This window comes from Podarcis muralis, chromosome 7 (assembly GCF_964188315.1).
Source record: "Podarcis muralis chromosome 7, rPodMur119.hap1.1, whole genome shotgun sequence".
Classification (NCBI taxonomy): domain Eukaryota; kingdom Metazoa; phylum Chordata; class Lepidosauria; order Squamata; family Lacertidae; genus Podarcis; species Podarcis muralis.
The window spans coordinates 88,354,439-88,375,871 of NC_135661.1; the positions used below are offsets into that span (position 1 = coordinate 88,354,439).

General features: G+C 50.4%; 1 protein-coding gene across 6 annotated transcripts in view; it reads right to left on the minus strand.

The window, feature by feature from the left end:
- Positions 1–21,433, minus strand: part of PPP1R13L (protein phosphatase 1 regulatory subunit 13 like) — a 51,732-nt gene that overhangs the window by 13,687 nt on the left and 16,612 nt on the right. Inside the window, exons 2-8 of one of the 6 annotated variants that reach the window (XM_028741917.2) lie at positions 19,421–19,497; positions 13,352–13,470; positions 7,212–7,342; positions 6,020–6,590; positions 4,659–4,757; positions 2,985–3,082; positions 748–1,144 (exon numbers count right to left, since the gene is read on the minus strand). In XM_028741917.2, coding sequence (XP_028597750.2) covers positions 748–1,144; positions 2,985–3,082; positions 4,659–4,757; positions 6,020–6,590; positions 7,212–7,342; positions 13,352–13,406 — 1,351 coding nt within the window. In that variant the 5' untranslated portion in view covers positions 13,407–13,470; positions 19,421–19,497. Of the gene's footprint in view, positions 1–747; positions 1,145–2,984; positions 3,083–4,658; positions 4,758–6,019; positions 6,591–7,211; positions 7,343–11,750; positions 12,619–13,351; positions 13,471–19,420; positions 19,498–21,433 lie in introns of those variants that run through there. The other 5 variants (XM_077932393.1, XM_028741921.2, XM_028741919.2 and 2 more) reach the window with 5 other exon arrangements.

The following is a 21,433-nucleotide window of genomic DNA, read 5'->3' on the forward strand; positions in this document are numbered from 1 at the left end:
CATGCGCAGATGTGCAAAATGACGTTATGCACATGCGCAGAAGCAGTGAATCGCAGCACGTGCAGATGCGGGTTGCGTTCTGTTCAGGTTGTGAATGGGCCTCCGGAACGGATCCCATTCACAACCCTGTACAGTGGAACCTCAGTTCTCAAACGTCTCCATTGACGAACGTTTCGGAACTCGAACGCCGAAAACCCAGATGTAACTGCTTCAGTTTTCAAACGATACTCGGAAGCCCAACAGCTTCTGCACAACTTCAGTTTTGAGTTTCCCTATTGTACTGAGGCTTCCACTTTCATTTTTCGGTTTTTTGAACATTTTGAAAGTCAAACGGTCTTCTGGAACGGATTACGTTCGAAAACCGAGGTTCCACTGTAACATCAATTCATTGGTTCGGGTCCTCCTCTCTGGAGCAGCGGAAAGCAAGCTTTCTCCATCCTCCATGGGGCAGCCCTTCAGATATGTGAAGATGGCTGTCCTATCCCCTCTCAAGTCTCCTCTTTTCCAGGCTAAACAGACCCAACTCCTTCAACCGCTCCTCATCAGGCTTTGTTTCCAGACCCTTGATCATCTTGGTTGCCCTCCTCTGCCCACCTCCCAGCTTGTCAACATCCTTCCTAAATTGTGATGCTCTGAATTGGACACAGCATTTCAGGTATGGACTGACTAAGGCAGAAGACAGAGGCAGAAGAGAGTTGATGCAGCCAAGAATAGTATTAGCCTCTTTCGCTGCCGCGTGACGCTTACCTTCGCTCCCGAGCGAGGCCATGCGCAGGTGGTGCTGGCTCTGGGGCAGAGTGGGCTGCATCAGCTGCTTGTGGAGGGAGCGGAGGAAAAGCGAGGAGCCCGGGGGCCCCTGGGGAAGGGGGAACTTCTGCCCAGCTGCCCCGTACTCCCAGAAGGCGTTCTGCAGCCGGAAGATCATGGAGAGCGGCAGGGGTTTGTGGCGCTTGGGGAGGCTGCCCTGCGGGTTGGGGGGCGGCATGGGGATGCGGGAGATGGGCTGCCAGTTGCGGGGCAGGGTTCCCGTCGGGTTGCTGGGGAGGGAGCGGCGGAAGGAGGTGTCCGGGCGGCGCTCGCTGGCGAGCGGGGAGACCTTGTAATTCCTGGGCAAGGTGGCGCTGTGCATCCCATAATGCTCCTCCTAGGGGAGAGGAAGCAAAGAGAGGTGAGAATCCCATGGCCCTGTTTTTGAAGTGGCCCTAACAAACTAGGAACCTAGATAGACTGCCCCTGGACCTGGAGGTTCCATAAAAACATACCGTATTTTTCGTCCTATAGGGCGCACCGGCCCATAGGGCACACTTATTGGGGGGGATAAAGGGGGGGATTATTTCCCCCCCAAGCCCCAAAGAGCAACCTCGCCATCGCTCCCGGAGCTTGCGGGGCTGGGGGCGGGGGAAGCCTGAGCTTCCCCCATCCCCAGCCCCCAGAACGGGTCCGGGAGCGATGGCGAGGTTGCGCAACCTTGCCATCGCTCCCGGAGCTTGCCGGGCTGGGGCGGAACAGGCTGCTATCCGCAAGCCTTGGGAGCCCGGCGGGAATTCCCGTCGGGCTCTCCAGGCTTGCGGATATCTGCCCGAAGCCCGGGGAGCGCTTTGCTGCGCTCCCCGGGTTTCAGGCTGCAGGCTGCTGTCCGCAAGCCTTGGGAGCTGGCGGGAAGTCGCGCCGGGCTCCCAAGGCTTGCGGATAGTTTCCTGAAGCCTGGAGAGCGAGAGGGGTCGGTGCGCACTGACCCCTCTCGCTCTCCAGGCTTCAGCGAAAGCCTGCATTCGCCCCATAGGACGCACACACATTTCCCCTTCATTTTTGGAGGGGAAAAAGTGTGTCCTATAGGGCAAAAAATACGGTAATCAATTTTTTAAAAAATGCTTTTTTATTTATTTTTCTTTTAAAAAAACCAAACAAAAAAATATAATGAAGTTCCATAATCTTATACACACTTATTTTCACAACGCTCTACTGAGCGCGGACTTCCATAAAAACATAATCTAGTCCAGCCTCCTGTTCTCACAGCGGCCAACCACATGCCCATTATGGGAAACCTGCAAGCGGGATTTGAACAAAAGATCTAGCTATTACATTTTTCACCCCTGAGGTTACAAATCCATATCCCCTCCCCTTACTTTAATTTGTCACCATCACCCGAGATTTCAACCTGCCATTAGTTGCAGGGTTCCCAATGAGCGCCCTCCCCTGGAAAGTCTTCCTTGAGAGTTAGTGTTGTGTAGTGGTTAGAGCACTGGACTAGGACCTGGGAGAGACCGGGGTTCGAATTTTCGCTCAGCCATGAAGCTCCCTGGGTGACCTTGGGCCAGCCTAACCTACCTCGCAGGGTTGTCGTGGACATTTAAATGAGGAGGAGAACAAGAAAGGGAAAAAAGGTGGGATATACATGAAATGAGTAAACCCCACAGACCATAGCTGTCAACCGTCCCTTATTTGGCAGGAAAGTTCCTTATCCCAGCACCGTTTCCCGCTGCTGTCCCTTATTGATGATGTCCCTTAAATTTCCCGGGTTTCAAAGGAAGCAGCTCCTCTCCCTCCCTCCCTCCCTGCCGGCCAGGGAGGAGGGAGGCTCCAACTGTGTTGCTTGGCTGCGTTGCTCACCCAATAAGGAGTCTAAGAACGACTGGGGGGTGGAGCTTGCATGCCTTGTGCCGATCAAATCGGCCGCGTTGCCTGGGGACTCGCCTTTGCTCAGCGCTTCCCAGCGGAGAGGTGACGGTGGTTTTCCTTGCTGCATCCCCTTTGCCGGGTTGCTGCGCTGTGGGAACCACCGCTTGAGGCTTCGTTTGGCTGCTGGCTGGGCTTTCTGCCTTTGGCTCGGAGGGGCTCAGAAGTTGAACATACCTGTGCTCTGAAACTCCCTTATTTTGGCTGCTGATCCCTTATTTTCGAGGCTGCTGGTCCCTTATTTTCAAATCTGCAAGTTGACAGCTATGGTGAGGACCCAAAGGGGAGCCACGCAGGCCCAAACTTACCTTGCTTGACCCGATGCCCCCGTCTAAACTCGATTCCCTCCAAGGAGACAGCGGGACGCCTGCCGGGCTCTGGCGGAGCACCATGTGGGCGTCTCCTCCTGGACATGGGGGTGGAGAAAAGAGAGACTGATTGGGGATGGGATGCTCAGTGCTGGATAAACCATTAAGCAAAATAAGCACTTACTTAGGGCATCGAGGAAAGGGGGGGGGCAACCACAGAAATTCCCCATTGCCAGATTTTTTACCATTAACGGTCAGAAATGGCTCAGCTGAGCATTCCTTTTCTCAGCTGAAGTCTATTAGAAATCCCAGCAAAACAACTATGTGACAAGGCAAATATAGGAGGAGATGTGTCACGTGAGATTGGTTTTGAGGTTCTGATCCAAAGACTTTGCAATGAGAAAAAGTAGGAGAAATGTTTTTTTTCAAATGTAAAGAAAGTGGAAGTAATAATAATAAATAATAATAATAATAATAATAATAATAATAATACATTTTTATTTATACCCCGCCCTCCCCAGCCAGAGCCGGGCTCAGGGCGGCTAACACCAGTAAAATTACAATAAAAACATAATTGAGGGGGGGGGGGGACAATTTAAAATACAGGTTAAAAATACAATTTAAAATACAGCCTCATTTTAATAATAGCCCATAGATCAAGACCATAAGGGGAGGGAAACTTAAGGGTCAGACCGAGTCCGAACCAAAGGCCAGGCGGAACAGCTCTGTCTTGCAGGCCCTGCGGAAAGATGTCAAGTCCCGCAGGGCCCTGGTCTCTTGTGACAGAGCGTTCCACCAAGTCGGGGCCAGTACTGAAAAGGCCCTGGCCCTAGTTGAGACCAATCTAACCACCTTGCGACCTGGGACCTCCAAGGCGTTGTCATTTGTGGACCTTAAGGTCCTCTGCAGGGCATACAAGGAGAGGCGGTCCCATAGGTACGTGGGTCCTAGGCCGCATAGGGCTTTAAAGGTCCTCCGCGGGGCATACCAGGAGAGACGGTCCTGTAGGTATGTGGGTCCTAGGCATTGTTTTCCACCTTACTGTAGGTAAAGGTAAAGGGACCCCTGACCATTAGGTCCAGTCGTGGCCAACTCTGGGGTTGCAGTTCTCATCTCGCTTTAGTGGCTGAGGGAGCCGGCGTTTGTCCACAGACAGTTTTTCTGTGTCATATGGCCAGCATGACTAAGCCGCTTCTGGCAAACCAGAGCAGTGCACAGAAATGCAATTTACCTTCCTGCCGGAGCGGTACCTATTTATCTACTTGCACTTTGACGTGCTTTCGAACTGCTAGGTGGGCAGGAGCAGGGACCGAGCAACGGGAGCTCACCCCATCACGGGGATTCGAACTGCCAGCCTTCTGATTGGCAAGTCCTAGGCTCTGTGGTTTAACCCACAGCGCCACCCGCGTCCCTACTGTAAGTTTTATTGAATCTCAAAAATTAAAATTTTATTTGACAGTTTATTATTGCCTATATTTTCAATTAGATATATATGGGGGGGGGGTCTCTAAAAGTCTTAATCCAGCCCTGCGGATGCTCCAGCAGCCTGGCTGCCCCACTATGATGCCCTGGGGTGAAGTCCTTTCCATGCCCCCCCACTTCCACCTGCCCGCCGACTGCAGCATCAAGACCTCTCTTCCTCTCCGCCCTCCAGAGACCCCAGCCGACACTCACGCTCATAACCAACTGGGTGGGTCGCCTTCTTCTCATACGCCACGTCCAGGTCAGATTCGTTCCACCCTTTCTGCACCCTCCTCCGGATCACAAGGTCATCTGCAGAGAGGGAGATCTTCAGAGATCCACCAGAGGACCTTTCTATGGGGATACGCCATTGCCATCCCTTGGCCCAGAACCTCTGGCTCACCCCGTCTTTCCTGATCTTCCAGCCCAGCTGGTCCCAAAGCTTTTCAAGCCATTGCCGCCTTGAGCTCATCCCCAGTGCCCCCCTATTATTATTATTATTATTATTATTATTATTATTATTATTATACCTGAAGGAGCATCTCCACCCCCATCGTTCTGCCCGGACACGGAGGTCCAGTGCCAAGGGCCTTCTGGCAGCTCCCTCCCTGCGAGAAGCCAAGTTACAGGGAACCAGGCAGAGGGCCTTCTCGGTGGTGGCGCCTGCCCTGTGGAACGCCCTCCCACCAGATGTCAAAGAGAACAACAACTACCAGATTTTTAGAAGACATCTGAAGGCAGCCCTGTTCAGGGAAGCTTTTAATGTGTTGTGATGTATTACGGTATTTTAATATTCCGTTGGAAGCCGCCCAGAGTGGGGAAACTCAGCCAAATGGGCGGGGTATAAATAATAAATTATTATTATTATTATTATTATTATTATTATTATTATTATTATTATTATTTATTTATTAGAATCTATATACTGCCCTATACCCAGAGGCCTCAGGGCAGCTCACAGAACCTACCCTTTATTATTATATTATATTATATAGTGGTACCTCTGGTTAAGTACTTAAATTCGTTCCGGAGGTCTGTACTTAACCTGAAACTGTTCTTAACCTGAAGCACCACTTTAGCTAATGGGGCCTCCCGCTGCCATTGCACGATTTCTGTTCTCATCCTGAAGCAAAGTTCCTAACCTGAAGCACTATTTCTGGGTTAGCGGAGTCTGTAACCTGAATCCTATGTAACCTGAAGCGTATGTAACCCGAGGTACCACTGTATTATATTATATTATATTAGATTAGATTAGATTACATTATTATATTATATTATATTATATTATATTATATTATATTATATTATATTATATTATTTATTATAACCTACCCTTTATTAGAACCTACCCTTTATTATAAAGAAGCCACAATCAGAAAGCAATTTTCATGACCCGCCAAGGCTGATAACACAACAGAATTCAAATTGCACACTTATCCAAAAACCAATTAATTCTGTTTCATCAACTTGACGAAACTGATGGGCTCATGACCCAAAGGCTAGCAGTCCCACCCCGCCTCAAAAATGCCCCCCATACCAGACCGCCCCCCCCTCAGTCCTCGCCTGACCTTTACCTTGAGACCGGAAAGGTGCGAAAGTGCTGGGTGGCGACGGGTACAGGCTATGGCTCTCGTACGGCGGCGGCAGAGGCGGCCGTGGGGAAGGCACCCGGTCCGGGAAGAAGGACTGGGGCGCAGCTCCTTCCGTGGGCATCCGTGGGGAGCTGGCTCGGCCCAGCGTCCCGCCGTAGGTCTTGTAGTCATACTGGCGCTCTAGGGAGATGCTGGGCCGGAGGGAGCGGGGAGAGGCCGTGGGGCTGGGCGCCGTCTCGTAGGGTACAGGCAGCACCTTGGGCCTGGGGGGCGGCAGTGCCCGGTCCACCTCCGGCTGGAGGAAGAGGGACGGCCGCGGAGAGGTGGGGCGGCCCAGCGGGGATCTGGGTGCGAGGAGCTGGCTGGGGGACGGCGAGCCGTAGGTGGAGCTGTGTGCGAATCCCGGCGCCGCTTCCCCAAAGGAGTAGTGGGCGCTCTCCGTGGTCTCCGACGACAGGCTCTTGCGGGGGAAGAGGGGCAGCGGGGAGGGGGCGATGGGACTCATCCTGCCCAGCAGCTCGTGGGAGGGGCTGGTGCTGAATCTCTCCATAGCCTGCCAGGAACAGAGAAAGGAGATTGGGTGATGACTCCACAATGACCCCCCCCCCCCCGCCAGGCCTGGCAAAATAAGAGCTGGCAGCCACAGGCCAGGGTTGCGGGACCTGGTTGGCAAGCAAGAAATGACATACCAGCAAGAATTCTTTCAATGCATTAATTCTATCATGTAGTCGCAAGCTATCACTCGGCTTTGCAGAGGACCTTAAGGTCCATGAATAATCATAGTTTGGAGGTCCCAGGCCCTAAGGAAGTCAGACTATCCTCCACCAGGGCCAGGGCCTTCTCAGTGGTGGCTCCGACCTGGTGGAATGCTCTGTCCCCTGAGACCAGGGCCCTGCAGGATTTAACTTCCTTCCACAGAGCCTGTAAGACAGAGCTATTCCGCCTGGCTTTCAACTTGAACTTAGCCTGATCTTTAATTCCCCCTCCTTCCTTCCTTCTCCCGTTTTTATGAAGATTACCCGCTCTGAGACCCCACAGCTAATTCTCCCCTGGTCTCCTTGCTGGCCCAAATAGGACTAACTTAGCCAGCTAGCCCTGGGGATCATCTAATGTTTATTGGATGGAAGCTGGTTCCAGGACCGCCCCCCCCAAGGCTCCGTTGCTGCCTCTGCACCTTGAGCTGCCCAGGAGACTGAGCTGGGTTCTCTGTCCAGAGGGACTCCAGTTGCTTGGAGAGCTCGTCCACTTTGGCCACCGCCGTGTCCAGTTCCAACTGCTTGAGGTCCATGTGCTTCGAGGCCAGAGCTGTGGTGGGGAATGTGAGAGAGGAGGGTGAGAGAGGGAGAGAAGGGGCAGGTCTCTGCCTGGGAAGCGGGTTGGGCTAGATGACCTCTGGGGTGCCCCCCGACTCTAAAACTCTACCATTTTTAAAGCGAAGGAACCAAGACACTTGGTTCACGAAGGATGCCTGGACCCAGAGATGTTCAGAGCAGGGCTAGCGGTGGTCCAAGATGCCCCTCGCCCTCGAGGGCCAAACGCAGCTCTCTGACTGGCCCTTGGACCTCTCCTTAGCCGCCCTCCACCCCCCACCCCAGCCAGCTCTGCTGAGATGATGTGAGCGCATGTAGAGAGCCTAGCCTACTGGGCAAGGCAGAAAATCCACAGGTGTTGCTTTTGTCCATTTGGCCCCGCCTACCATTCACATGCGGCCCCCAGAAGCGAATTTGGCCCCAAGGCCCCTACAAACACTCTCTGCTCCTCCTGCCCCAGGAAGGAGAGCACCAATTGATAGAGCACGAGACTCCGAGTCGTGGGTTCGAGTCCTACGCGGGGCAAAATATTCCTACATTGCAAGGGGTTGCACTAGATAACCCTTGTGGGCTCTTACAATTCTATGCAGATGATACCCAGCTCTACCTCTCTTTCAAATCAGAACCAGTGAAGGCGGTGAAGGTCCTGTGTGAGTGTCTGGGGGCGGTTGGAGGATGGATGGCGGCTAACAGATTGAGGTTGAATCCTGACAAGACAGAAGTACTGTTATGGGGGGACAGGAGGCGGGCAGGTGTAGAGAACTCCCTGGTCCTGAATGGGGTAACTGTGTCCCTGAAAGACCAGGTGCGCAGCCTGGGAGTCATTCTGGACTCACAGCTGTCCATGGAGGCGCAGGTCAATTCTGTGTCCAGGGCAGCTGTCTGCCAGCTCCATCTGGTACGCAGGATGAGACCCTCCCTGCCCGCAGACTTTCTCACCAGAGTGGTGCATGCTCTGGTTATCTCCCGCTTGGACTACTGCAATGCGCTCTACGTGGGGCTACATTTAAAGGTGACCCAGAAACTGCAGCTAATCCAGAATGTAGCCGCTAGACTGGTGACTGGGAGCGGCTGCCAAGACCATATAACGCCGGTCTTGAAAGACCTACATTGGCTCCCAGTACGTTTCCGAGCACAATTCAAAGTGTTCCTTGGTCCTGTATACCTGAAGGAGCGTCTCCACCCCCATTGTTCAGCCCAGACACTGAGGTCCAGCGCCGAGGGCGTTCTGGCAGTTCCCTCGCTGCGAGGAGTAAGGTTACAGGGAACCAGGCAGAGGGCCTTCTCAGTAGTGGCACCCGCCCTGTGGAACGCCCTCCCACCAGATGTCAAGGAAATAAGCAGCTATCTTAACTTTAAAAGACATCTGAAGGCAGCCCTGTTCAGGGAAGTTTTTAATATTTAATGCTGCATTGTTTTTAACACTCGATTGGGAGCCGCCCAGAGTGGCTGGGGAAACTCAGCAGATGGGTGGGGTATAAATAATAAATTATTATATAATTATATGATTCTACGATCTACCGTATTCCCCTTTTTCGCAAGAATTTCGGCCCTGACATGTGGGTGGAACAAACAGAAAACGCGAACACAAAATGGACAGCCTAGGTAAAGGTAAAGGGACCCCTGACCATTAGGTCCAGTCGTGGCTGACTCTGGGGTTGCAGTGCTCATCTCGCTTTACTGGCGGCATACAGCTTCCGGGTCATGTGGCCAGCAGGACTAAGCCGCTTCTGGCGAACCAGAGCAGCGCACGGAAACGCCGTTTACCTTCCCGCCGGAGCGGTACCTACTTATCTACTTGCACTTTGACGTGCTTTCGAACTGCTAGGTTGGCAGGAGCTGGGACCGAGCAACGGGAGCCTACCCCGTCACGGGGATTCGAACCGCCAACCTTCCGATCGGCAAGCCCAAGGCTCAGTGGTTTAACCCACAGCGCCACCTGCGATCCACTTGACAGCCTACCAGGATCCTATTTAGGATTTCTGTTTAAATGGATCTGGATTACCGAACTAGGGTATGGAAGAGGCCTGGGTTCGAATTCCCACTCATTTGCATAAAGCGCACTGATTGTCCCCTTGGGCCAGTCGCTGCCTCCCTCAGCCTCACCTCCCTCGCAGGGTTGTTGTGTGAGGATGAAACGGGAAGGGAGGGAGCTGTGTGCACCACTTTTGAGCTGGAAGGTGGGACGACAATGTAATAAACCAATAAATAGTTCCGCTAACGATCTGGGGGAACCAGATTTCCCTCCAATGTTTTTTTAGCTGCCAGAGGGGCTTGGCACTTTACAGCGCTGTAGCATATGAGATCCAAGCAGATACACACAGAAACACTCCTCAGCCACCAGGGTGCAAAATTCCTAGCAGGTGCCACCCATTTCCCCCGGAAAGCTCTCTAGGACACCCCCCCCAGGGAAGGGAGGCCCATTGGGCAGGATCAAGCCTGGCGCCCGCTCACAAAAGCGCGCCGGCCCTGCAGTGCGGGCCCAGCCCTCCTTGTTTCCTCACCCGTTTGCCACGGGGCCATTACGCCACCTGCCTCCTGGGCAAGCTCAGCGGACTACAAAGGGTTCGGCCGAAAATGCCGCAGGAATGTCAAGACAAGCCCAGGACGTCCTGGCAAAGAGCCCCGCTTTGCTCGCGGCTATGAAATGCCGGGCCAATTGCCAAGTGAAGAAAATTAAAATTAAAAAGGGCAGGCGTTTGCTCCCATAGAGCAACACACACCAGCAGGCGATGCAATATTGAATGTGTGTGTGTGTGTTTTAAAAACATTTCTGAGTCACTTTTCACGGCAGAGCCTGAGCAAAGTGGCTTACATACACACTTTTGTATTTTTAAATTGTTTGCGCTGTGGGTTAAACCACAGAGCCTAGGACTTGCCGATCAGAAGGTCGGCGGTTCGAATCCCCGCGACGGGGTGAGCTCCCATTGCTCGGTCCCTGCTCCTGCCAACCTAGCAGTTTGAAAGCACGTCAAAGTGCAAGTAGATAAATAGGTACCGCTCCGGCGGGAAGGTAAGCGGCGTTTCCGTGCGCTGCTCTGGTTCGCCAGAAGCGGCTTAGTCATGCTGGCCACATGACCCAGAAGCTTTACGCCAGCTCCCTTGGTCAGTAAAGCGAGATGAGCGCCACAACCCCAGAGTCGTCCGCGACTGGACCTAATGGTCAGGGGTCCCTTTACCTTTTAAGTATGTTATTTTGTATTTTTGGGTTTTATAAGGCTAACATTCTACTGCCCTTTCAATGTGTTTCTGGGGGGTATTGTTTTGTTGCTTTATATATTTTTTATCCTGCAAACCTCCCTGAGATCTTGTGAAAAAAGGTTGTATATAAATCTAATAATAATAATAATAACCTTACGCTCTTTTAACTCACGCAGTTCCAACCATACGTGGTAGCAGGCAAGGAGGCTGAAACTGCGCAAGTTGCATCTGAGCAAGGCAGAGAGCTCAAAAGCTCTTTTTGCGCCAGGTCTGCTTCAGGTTTGCTGGCACAGAAAGAGCGTTGAAGCTCTCTGCCTCGCTTGGGGAGGCAAGGCTTGCTCAGTGCACCAGCTCTGAGACGCTCTTGTGAGATCCTGTGTGGCCGTCTGAGTTTGTGTGAGATTTGCTGCGGGCATTCCTAGCGTGCCAAGACATCTTGCCCAAAAAGCAGGGCAGAGAGCTCTTTTTGTGCCTGCTTGGGGTTCCCTGGCTTGTCGATATTCTTCTTAAATTGTGGTGCCCAGAACTGGACACAGTATTCCAGGTGTGGCCTGACCAAGGTAGAATAGAGTGGGACTATCCCTGGACACTGGACTTCTGTTGATGCAGCCTAGAATAGCGTTAGCTTTTCTTGCTGCTGCATCACACTGTTGACTCATCATCATCATCATCATCATCATATTATTATTATTATTATTATTATTATTATTATTATTATTATTATTATTATTATTAATACCCTGCCCATCTGGCTGGGCTTCCCCAGCCACTCTGGGTGGCTTCCAACAAAATATTAAAATACAGTAATGCATCAAACATTAAGAGCTTCCCTAAAGAGGGCTGCCTTCAGGTGTCTTCTAAAAGTCTGGTAGTTGTTTATCTCTTTGACATCTGCTGGGAGGGCGTTCCACAGGGCGGGCGCCACCACCAAGAAGGCCCTCTGCCTCGTTCCTTGTAACTTGGCTTCTCCCAGGGAGGGAACCACCAGAAGGCCCTCGGAGCTGGACCTCAGTGTCTGGGCAGAACGATGGGGGTGGAGACGCTCCTTCAGATGTTTAGCTTGTGGTCCACTAAGACCCCTAGATCCTTTTCACATGTATTGCTGTCGCGTCAGGCGTCCCCATCCTAAATTTGTGCGTCTGGTTCTTCCAGCCTAAGCAGAATCTGACATTTGTCCCTGTTGACAAAAGAACTGCCCATACTGAGCTAATTGGAGCAGAACAGCAGTGTCTTCTGTTCCTCTCTCCCTCTCTGGCATTCCTGTTTGCTTGAGTGGAGATCTAGTGTTTGTGTCTCGATTTGGGCAACCAGGACAGATTAAGGAATCTCCTTGTTTACCGCCTGCTTCCCGTGTCAATTCTTAGGTTGCAAAAGTCCCGGGGGGGGGGGGGGAGAGAGCAGGACACTCTCCTCTGCTACTTTGCAAAGTAACATACGCATTGGGGAGTGTTTATTACGATTATTATTATTATTGCTATCCGGTCGTTTTCTCCCTTTGAAGTTAGTTGGGCATTTCAAAGCGGAGATGAGCAAGGCAAAGTCTTTGGCCGGCAGCCTCTTTTGACATTCCTGGGGCACGCCCAGCAAAGCCCGCCGTAGCCCCAAAGGCAGATTGCATAATCGCCCCGTGGAAAGACCCAGTTTGCAACCGCTCACGTAACATGCTTGGGAGCCAGAGACGCTTCTCAAAGGCTCAGGACAATGCCCCCCACCCTCGCACTTCGGTCAGAGAAAACAGCCAAACCCTGCTCTCTTCGTCTCATTCTGAAATGTTCCAAAGCGTAGCAGCCAAACCAGGGACACCAAAAATATAGGGGACCAAAGGCAGAACCAGCTGCGTCCGGCCTTATTTGTTTATCCTCAGCATAATTTACCGTATTTTTCGCTCTATAGGACGCACCCGACCATAGGACGCACCTTGTTTTAGAGGGGGAGAACAAGAGGAAAAAAATTTCTCCCCCTCTCTGCTCAGCGCTCCCCGAGCTTGTGGGGCTGGCGGTGGGGGGAAGAGCTGCTTTCCCCCACCGCCAGCCTCAAAGATCCCTGAAGCCTTCGGAGCGCAGCGCAGTTCCTGCTGACTCTCCCGGCTTCAGCAAAAGGAACCTGAAACCTCCGGAATGCAGCGGGAACTCGCGCTGCGCTCCGAAGGCTTCAGGCGGCTATCCCTGAAGCCTGGAGAGCGAGAGGGGTCGGTGCGCACCGACACCTCTCGCTCTCCAGGCTTCAGCGAAAGCAACGCGAAGCCTCCGGAGCGCAGAGGGAACGTTCCCTCTGCGCTTCGGAGGCTTTGCATTGCTGTCGCTGAAGCCAAGGAGCCTGCATTCGCTCCATAGGACGCGCACACATTTTCCCTTAATTTTTGGAGGGGGGAAAGTGCGTCCTATAAAGCGAAAAATATGGTACCAAACTTTTATCCTAATCGTTTTCGCCAACAGCGGGTTAGGAATGTACTGAGCCAGACCCTTGGTCCCTTCTAGAACCACATTCATGTTATACATTTAAAGCACTCTGGTAGCACTTTAAATGCCCATGGCTTCTCCCCACTGCACCCCCCGAATCCTGGGAGTTGTAGTTCATTGAGGGAGGTGCATATGCCCGCCACGCTGCTGTTCCCAGAGTTCCTAGGGAAGTGGGATTGTCAGTTTACAGCTCTGGAAATTGTTGCTCTATGATACCACTTGGCTTCCCTCAAAGAATCCTGGGAGTTATAGTTTCTCACAAGACAACAGCTGAATAATCTGTTCTAGGGTAATTTCTTCCCCAAGGCAACCTGGAAAACTGCTGGTGAGCTCCCCTGACTCACAGTTGAAGCTGAGGTCCAAGAGATCCTGGGCATTGGTGATGTCTTCGCTCGCCATAATGCCAGCTGCCAATCGGGGTCCCGATCCTGTCGGCCACCAGCACCCCAAGCGTCGCAGGGACCTAGGAAGATGGAGCAGCTCCATGGTTGGTGTTTGTGGACACGGGGAACTTGCTAGCAGAGCATCCCAGCTTTCCCACCCCCCACACCACCCCCTGCCCCACCGGCACTCTCGACCCCTCTCTTCCCAGGGATGTTTTGCAGCAAACTGAGAAGCCAGCCTTGCCAGTCACCCGCTTATACCGTATTTTTCGCTCCATAAGACGCACCTAGTTTTTAGAGGTGGGAAACAAGAAAAAAAATTATTCCGAACGAAACAGTGGGTGCATGATTTTTGTGGAACATGCTGTGGCCACAGACGTGATTTGACGGCGAGTTTGGGGTGACCCAATGCAAAAATCCTGAGGATCCATGTGGATCCGTGCTTTGTTTTTGCGCCATTGCGGCCCCACACAACAGTGGGTGCGTGGTTTTTTGTGTGCAGGCTGTAGCCATGGACATGCTATGTGATCTGATGGTGAATTTGGGATGAGACAATGAAAAGATCTTGCTGATCCATGGGCTTTTACCTTCCCCCTCCCAGGCAGCCTCCTTTATCTCTAGAGTCCCTTATCTCCCTCCCAATCGCTTGCCAATCAGCGGCTTTGTTTCAACACCCCCTTCCCCCCCCCTTTTTTTAAACACACCATCTGCTTTTTGCCCCTGGGCAATTCGGCTGCAGGGACCACACATTCGCTCCGTAAGACGCACAGACATTTCCCCTTACTTTTTAGGAAGAAAAAAGTGTGTCTTATGGAGCAAAAAAGGGACGCGGGTGGCGCTGTGGGTTAAACCACAGAGCATAGGACTTGCCAATCAGAAGGTTGGCGGTTCGAATCCCCGCCACGGGGTGAGGTCCCGTTGCTCGGTCCCTGCTCCTGCCAACCTAGCAGTTCAAAAGCACGTCAAGTGCAAGTAGATGAATAGGTACCACTCCAGCGGGAAGGTAAACAGAGTTTCCGTGTGCTGCTCTGGTTTGCCAGAAGCGGCTTAGTCCTGCTGGCCACATGACCCGGAAGCTGTATGCCGGCTCCCTCGGCCAGTAAAGCAAGATGAGTGCCGCAACCCCAGAGTCAACCACGACTGGACCTAATGGTCAGGGGTACCTTTACCTTATGGAGCAAAAAATATGGTAAGTCAACTCGGGTGCCAGTTCCCCTGTTTCAGTACTTTTGGGTTTTGGCAATCTGCAACCCAAAAAATCGCAACCTGAAACGTCTGTAACCCGAGATATGACTGTAGAGGATCAGGCTAATTCAAATTGAATGCCAGGCGGAATAGCTCTGTCTTACAGGCCCTGTGGAAGGAGATCAAGTCCTGCAGGGCCCTAGTCTTGTGGGTTGGAGCCAGGTTAAAATGGCGTTGGAATGAGAAGAGTTGGTTAAAGTATGGATTTTCTACGAATTCATAAAGCTAGGTATCTTCCCTGAGCCGTCAAGTCGAAAGGTTACATTCAGGCATAACATTTGTAAAAACTTTAAATATTTGGTCCGTCCCATAGGCAGCGATGCTTCTGAATTCACGTTGCTGGAAACTGGAAGAGTGAGTTTCCCATAAAGGTTGTCCTCTGTGAGAACAGGAGTCTGGACCAGATGGGATCCTGGCCTGATCCTGGACCCAGGCTCTTCTAATGGGCATATGCTCCTCTCTGAGTAATTGGGGAGAGTCAGCCACTTCCCACGACCCCCTTGAACTAAGAATTGTGAAGCAAAATCCTCCGTTATCATCACCACGGCTTCTCCCACGCTGTCTGCCGGCTGACAACTCTTTCCTTTCGCTCCTGCCTCAATGTAAGATCCTCAGGGCAGGGACCAAGTTTCTATAAAACTCTGGGCTGTCTGTGAACCAACAGCAGGGGACAATGCGAAAGCAAACAAGCATTTTCTGCCGGGGATCCGGAAAGGATTCTAACCATTCAATATCCTTAAGAAAATCCTTAAGCAAACGGCACATCTTTTTCTCAACTCCACGCGCACCTTTCATGCGCTGGCTGCGTTTAAAGCCATCAAGCAAACATCAGAAGTAGAACAGAAGAAATAACATCGCCAGTTGCCAGAAGAAAAACTGGGAAGGGATTAATGGAATTAATTTTTTTAAAAAATGAATTAAGAAAATATGCTCTTCTAAAAACAATTAAAAGCAAAAGCTTCTGTTTTTTAAAAATATTGGGTGATAGCCACCAAAGTCATACTCAGAGTAAGTAAAGGTAAAGGGACCCCTGGCCATTAGGTCCAGTCGCGGACGACTCTGGGGTTGCGGCGCTCATCTCGCTTTATTGGCTGAGGGAGCCGGCGTACAGCTTCCGGGTCATGTGGCCAGCATGACTAAGCCACTTCTGGCGAACCAAAGCAGCACACGGAAACGCCGTTTACCTTCCCGCCGGAGCGGTACCTATTTATCTACTTGCACTTTGACATGCTTTTGAACTGTTAGGTTGGCAGGAGCAGGGACCGAGCAACGGGAGCTCACCCCGTCGCAGGGATTCGAACCGCCGACCTTCTGATTGGCAAGTCCTAGGCTGTGTGGTTTGACCCACAGCACCACCCGCTGTGGGTTAAACCACAGAGTAGACCCACTCAAATCCATGGACAAGTCACAAAACCCCACTGAACTCGTGAGTATGGTTAATAATAATAATAATAATAATAATAATAATAATAATTTATTTTTTTTACCCCGCTCATCTGGCTGGGTTTCCCCAGCCACTCTGGGCGGCATCCAACAGAATATTAAAATACAATAACCTAATGCAGAATATTAACTTATCTGTTGTCTCATTTGGGTCTTCAGAGAGGGCATGATATACCGGTAATTTAAATTGGCTGAGGTATGCAGAAGGTACCTTTATTAACATTTGAACATTTTATCCTTTTTATTGTTATATTTAAGGTTACAATGTTGTATTTTTGAACACTGTTTAAGCTCCACAACTCTAAACACACCTGCAAGGCAGCAAGTCCCATTGAACACAGCAGGAGTTGCTCAGGGGCACTTTTGCGGAGATATTACAGCACGCAAACATGCAAACATTTATTCGGTGCGTGATCAGATGAGTCAAGTTTAAAGCTAACCACCTAATTGCACCAGTCGTTTGCACTGGGCTGGGACCAGGGAGAGAGCTGGGTTCGAATCCCCACGTACCTGCCACTTTGAGCTCTTTGGAGGGGAGGGAAAAGCGGGATGTAAAAGCAATACATAAATAAATTAGGCAGCAGCTGTTGTTTACAAAAACACGTGGAGGAAATATATTTAGACCAATTTACATGCCTGATCTAATTTGCCCTCACGGAAGAAACTTTTAAATGTGTTTGCGGTGAGGCAGGGTTACTGTTTTGTTCCTGTTCTTGTTTTTATTGTGTACTTTGTGGTTTTTGCTCCGTATTTCGTGCTGCGAAGTGCCCTGAGGGCTTTGGACGAAGGCCGGTACAGCGTCAATTTAATAGATGTGATAGGAATTTTATGGTCTTAAATACATGGTAATGTTCATAAGTGTACCAACCAAGCACATACATAGATCAGCGCAGGAAGGCCAACCTTGATCCATTTTGATTCCTAAACTGACCAAATCTTTTCTCTGCAAGGTCAAAATAGAAAAGCCTCCCCATTGTCTTTTCCTTCACAAATCCTGTCTTAAGGGTATGTCTGTGTTTTGAATAGGGTGTGAGCCTGTGACCTGGCCCAGGAACTAAGTATTTATCATTACAAAAGACTGGCCAGGCTCCCCAGGGTATCCAATCAAGTAACTTACCAGACAGGAGATAAACAACAACAGGAGAAAAAAAAAATATTAAAATTTCTGTTTTAGACCGCCTTTTCTGTGATGTAGGTGTGATGTACCTGAGGGGTGGTCTTAAGTTACACCCCTTCTGTGATGCATGCATGATGTTTCTGGGGGGGTGGTCTTGATCTACAGGGTGGCAATTTCAAAAGTCTTTATAAGGCCTTGCGTGCCATTTTTCTAGGTCCTGCAGGTGAGGGGAGCACCCTGTTGCAACAGATCAATAAAGGCCAAGCCTACAGGCTGCTGTTTTGCTCCAAGTAATCCTGGTCGGTGTCTTTGTTTTTTGTCCAAGGGAGCCCTCGGATTTTCCCGTTAACATAGATAAATAAGTAAAGGACAAAACTGGGGATCTGGGAGACGGGGTGCAGCCAGATTTCTCCCAAGAGGCCATCCTTAATCAGGAGGGATCTGGCAGCCCCATTCTGCCTGCAAAGCATTGTTCTCTACAAGAGAGAGCTCTTTGTCTGGGAGCAGGAGGAGGAGGAGGAGGAGGAGAGATTTCCCCGGCAGAGAGCCAAATCCATTTTGTAATGCCCAGGGAACCAGTTCAGGCAAGGACGGAGCCAGCCCTAAACCTCTCTCGCAGTTCCTCCACCCCCAGCACCACCAACAAGAAAAGGGACACCCCATTCCCCAAGGCTGATCGCATCCTGCACACCTGCCAAACCAGTCTGGAAATGACAAACTGCCGATTTTAGAGGCCTCGCAGGGTCCCAAACATGAGGGCGTCTTGGTTGCACAATAAGAACATGACGTAAGAACATAATAAGTGTTGCTGGGTGCCGGTTAGGCCAATGGGAGCCCATTAGTCCGGCATCCCGATCTCATAAAAAACTAAGAATAGTCTGCTGGAAAGAGATGGAAAAACACAAGGTCCCTACCGGAGAAGAATGGCAGGTGGACTAGGCTGAAATGACGAAGTTTTTAATGTGTGACATTTTGATGTACAGTGGTACCTCGCAAGACGAATGCCTCGCAAGACGGAAAACTCGCAAGACGAAAGGGTTTTTGGTTTTTTGAGCTGCTTCGCAAGACGATTTTCCCTATGGGCTTGCTTCGCAAGACGGAAACGTCTTGCAAGTTTGTTTCCTTTTTCTTAACACCGTTAATACAGTTGCGACTTGACTTCGAGGAGCAACTCATAGCACGCGGTGTGGTAGCCTTTTTTGAGGTTTTTGAAGACTTTGGTGATTTTTGAAGCTTTTCCAAAACTTTTCCGACACCGTGCTTCGCAAGACGAAAAAATCGCAAGACGAAAAAACTCGCGGAACAAATTAATTTCGTCTTACGAGGCACCACTGTATTTTTAATCTTTGTTGGAAGCCGCCCAGAGTGGCTGGGGAAACCCAGCCAGATGGGTGGGGTACAAATAATAAATTATTATTGTTGTTGTTGTTATTAAAATGACCGGAAGAATCAGAAATCTGGAAGACCAAAATTTCAATAAGGAATGGGGGAAATTTGTAACTTACGGTATCTTAAAGACCATTGCAAACAGTTAAAATCATTAGTAGGATCGGAATATCACTTGTTGTTTTTAAGGGTGAATTCTGGATATCATAGAGATGTAAAAGATTTGGACTGTCATAAAAGATGCCGAAGGAAATGATTAATAACAGGACCCACAAAGGAGAGGATGGAAGATTCCTTGGAATCTTGTTTTTATGATTTATGTTTGATATATCTTTGTAAAATTTTAATTTGAAAAACCAAATAAATGTTATCGTTTTTTAAAGGTAAACTAGAGTTCTCCAGGTAGTCTACTGGATCAGGCCAATGGCCCATCTAGGCCAGCATCCTGCTCTCACAGTGGCCAACCAGTTGCCCCAACGTCAGCAGGATTCGAACACAAGAGCAACTCTCTCCTCCTGTGGTTTCCAGCTGGTATTCAGAAGCATAGCTGGCGCGGGCTAGGAGCCCTCAATAGCCCTCTCCTCCGCAAAACTATCCACTACTCTTTTAAACCCATCTGAGTTGGAGGCCATCGCTGCCTCCTGTGGCAGGGAGTTCCGTAGTTTAACTCTGCGACGCATGAAAAGCTCTTCCTTTCTTTGATCCTGCCCTGAATATTCCACCCTTCAATGAGAAGGAGACGGTATTCTGCACATGCTCAGAGGGCGTTCCTCCCTGGTGGCGCCTTTGCCTCCCTCACGGAAAAACAAACAGGTTGTACACCTGACCCCTCAGCTCACCTGAAGCCCTGAGGACAGAGCTGGAGGCACAACCCTGACCTCTCCTAGGAGCTAATTTTCTCCTCTGTAATCGGCAGCTAAAAGAGAGGGGGAAATGAATTATTCCTTTAATTATACTTTTCGTAAGGGATTGCAAGGCAAAACAGCATGCAATCTAGGCCAGGCTGCCCCTTCTCTTCACCAATTTTTGTTGCAGCTTAAAAGAAGGAAATCGGTGTTCCTTTCCTCCACCCGGGATGCAGAGAAGCCAAGCCATTAAAGGTAAAGGTAAAGGGAGCCCTGACCATTAGGTCCAGTTGTGGCCGACTCTGGAGTTGCGGCGCTCATCTCGCTTTATTGGCCAAGGGAGCCGGCGTACAGCTTCCGGGTCATGTGGCCAGCATGACTGAGCCGCTTCTGGCGAACCAGAGCAGTGCACGGAAACGCCGTTTACCTTCCCGCCGGAGTGGTACCTATTTATCTACTTGCACTTTGACGTGCTTTCGAACTGCTAGGTTGGCAGGAGCAGGGACCAAGCAATGGGAGCTCACCCCGTCGCAGGGATTCGAACCGCCGACATTCTGATCGGCAAGTCCTAGGCTCTGCGCAACCCACGTCCCTCAAACCAAGCCATTAGCCACCTCCAAAGGCCTTCATGTCCTGTTTACAGACATTTTTGTAAAGTTGGTCTGCCAACAGGCCTGCTGCCTGAAGCCAGCTGTCCGTACAGCATATCCTTTGGGATCCTGCCTGCTTGGGCTGTACCATAACCAGGAAATTCTCCATTGACGCTGAGCTGGATATGCATAATGGCAAGGCAGCCCTGGCAATGGCTCGCCTCTCCGAAAGGGTGTGGGAGAACGTGATGCTAACATCTAAGGCCTGCCAGACTTGTGCGTTGTGCACGCTGCTTTATGGAAGTGAGTCGCAGGCGAGCTGCAACGGCCAGGAGCAATGCGTCAAGGCCTTGCATCAGGATTTTAAGTATCGCACGGCAGGACAGAACTCCAAAAAAAATGCGCTCTCCCAAGGCAACATTCTGAGCCTGTTTGCACTCCTGTCTCAGCCATGTCTACGCTGGCTTGGTCATGCCAAAGCAGCCTCAGCAAATTTAGAGGAAGGCGTTACTCGTTCCACATCTTAGAGAGAGTAAAGGTGATGAAGGGCATTATAATAATAATATAATAATAATTTATTATTTATATCCCACCCATCTATTGGGTTGCGGCTATTGGGTTGTTGTTTTTATTTTTATTAGGCATTTTATGGTTTTATATCTTGATTTTATTCTGTGAACCACCCTGAGACTCCCAGGTATGTTGTTGTTGTTGTTGTTTAGTTGTTTAGTCGTGTCCGACTCTTCGTGACCCCCTGGACCAGAGCACGCCAGGCACCTCTGTCCTCCACTACTTCCCGCAGTTTGGTCAAACTCATGCTGGTAACCTCCATCTTTCCCAGCATCAGTGTCTTCTCCAGGGAGTCTTCTCTTCTCATGAGGTGGCCAAAGTACTGGAGCCTCAGCTTCACGAACACTCAGTGAGCACTCAGGGCTGATTTCCTTAAGAATGGATGCGTTTGATCTTCTTGCAGTCCATGGGACTCTCAAGAGTCTCCTCCAACACCATAATTCAAAAGCATCCATTCTTCGGTGATCAGCCTTCTTTATGGTCCAGCTGGCGGTATATAAATTCGATAGTGTTGTTGTTTAGTTGTTTAGTCTGCCTCTTCGTGACCCCCTGGACCAGAGCCACACCAGGCACTCCTGTCTTCCACTGCCTCCCGCAGTTTGGTCAAATTCAACAACAACAACAACAATCCTCTTCTGGAACCGGGAGCCACCGCTGGCTCGACCCACTAAGGAAGTTAGTAGCACAGAATGATTCAAAATAGCAAAATTAATTGCACGTTTATTCAACATCCCATTAAAACTATGTAGTTTAATGAATTCGACTGAACTGGAGAACTTGACACAACTTGTCAAATTCTGATAGTCATTTACACCTCTGCCGCCTCTTTGCACCAAGAAATAATAAT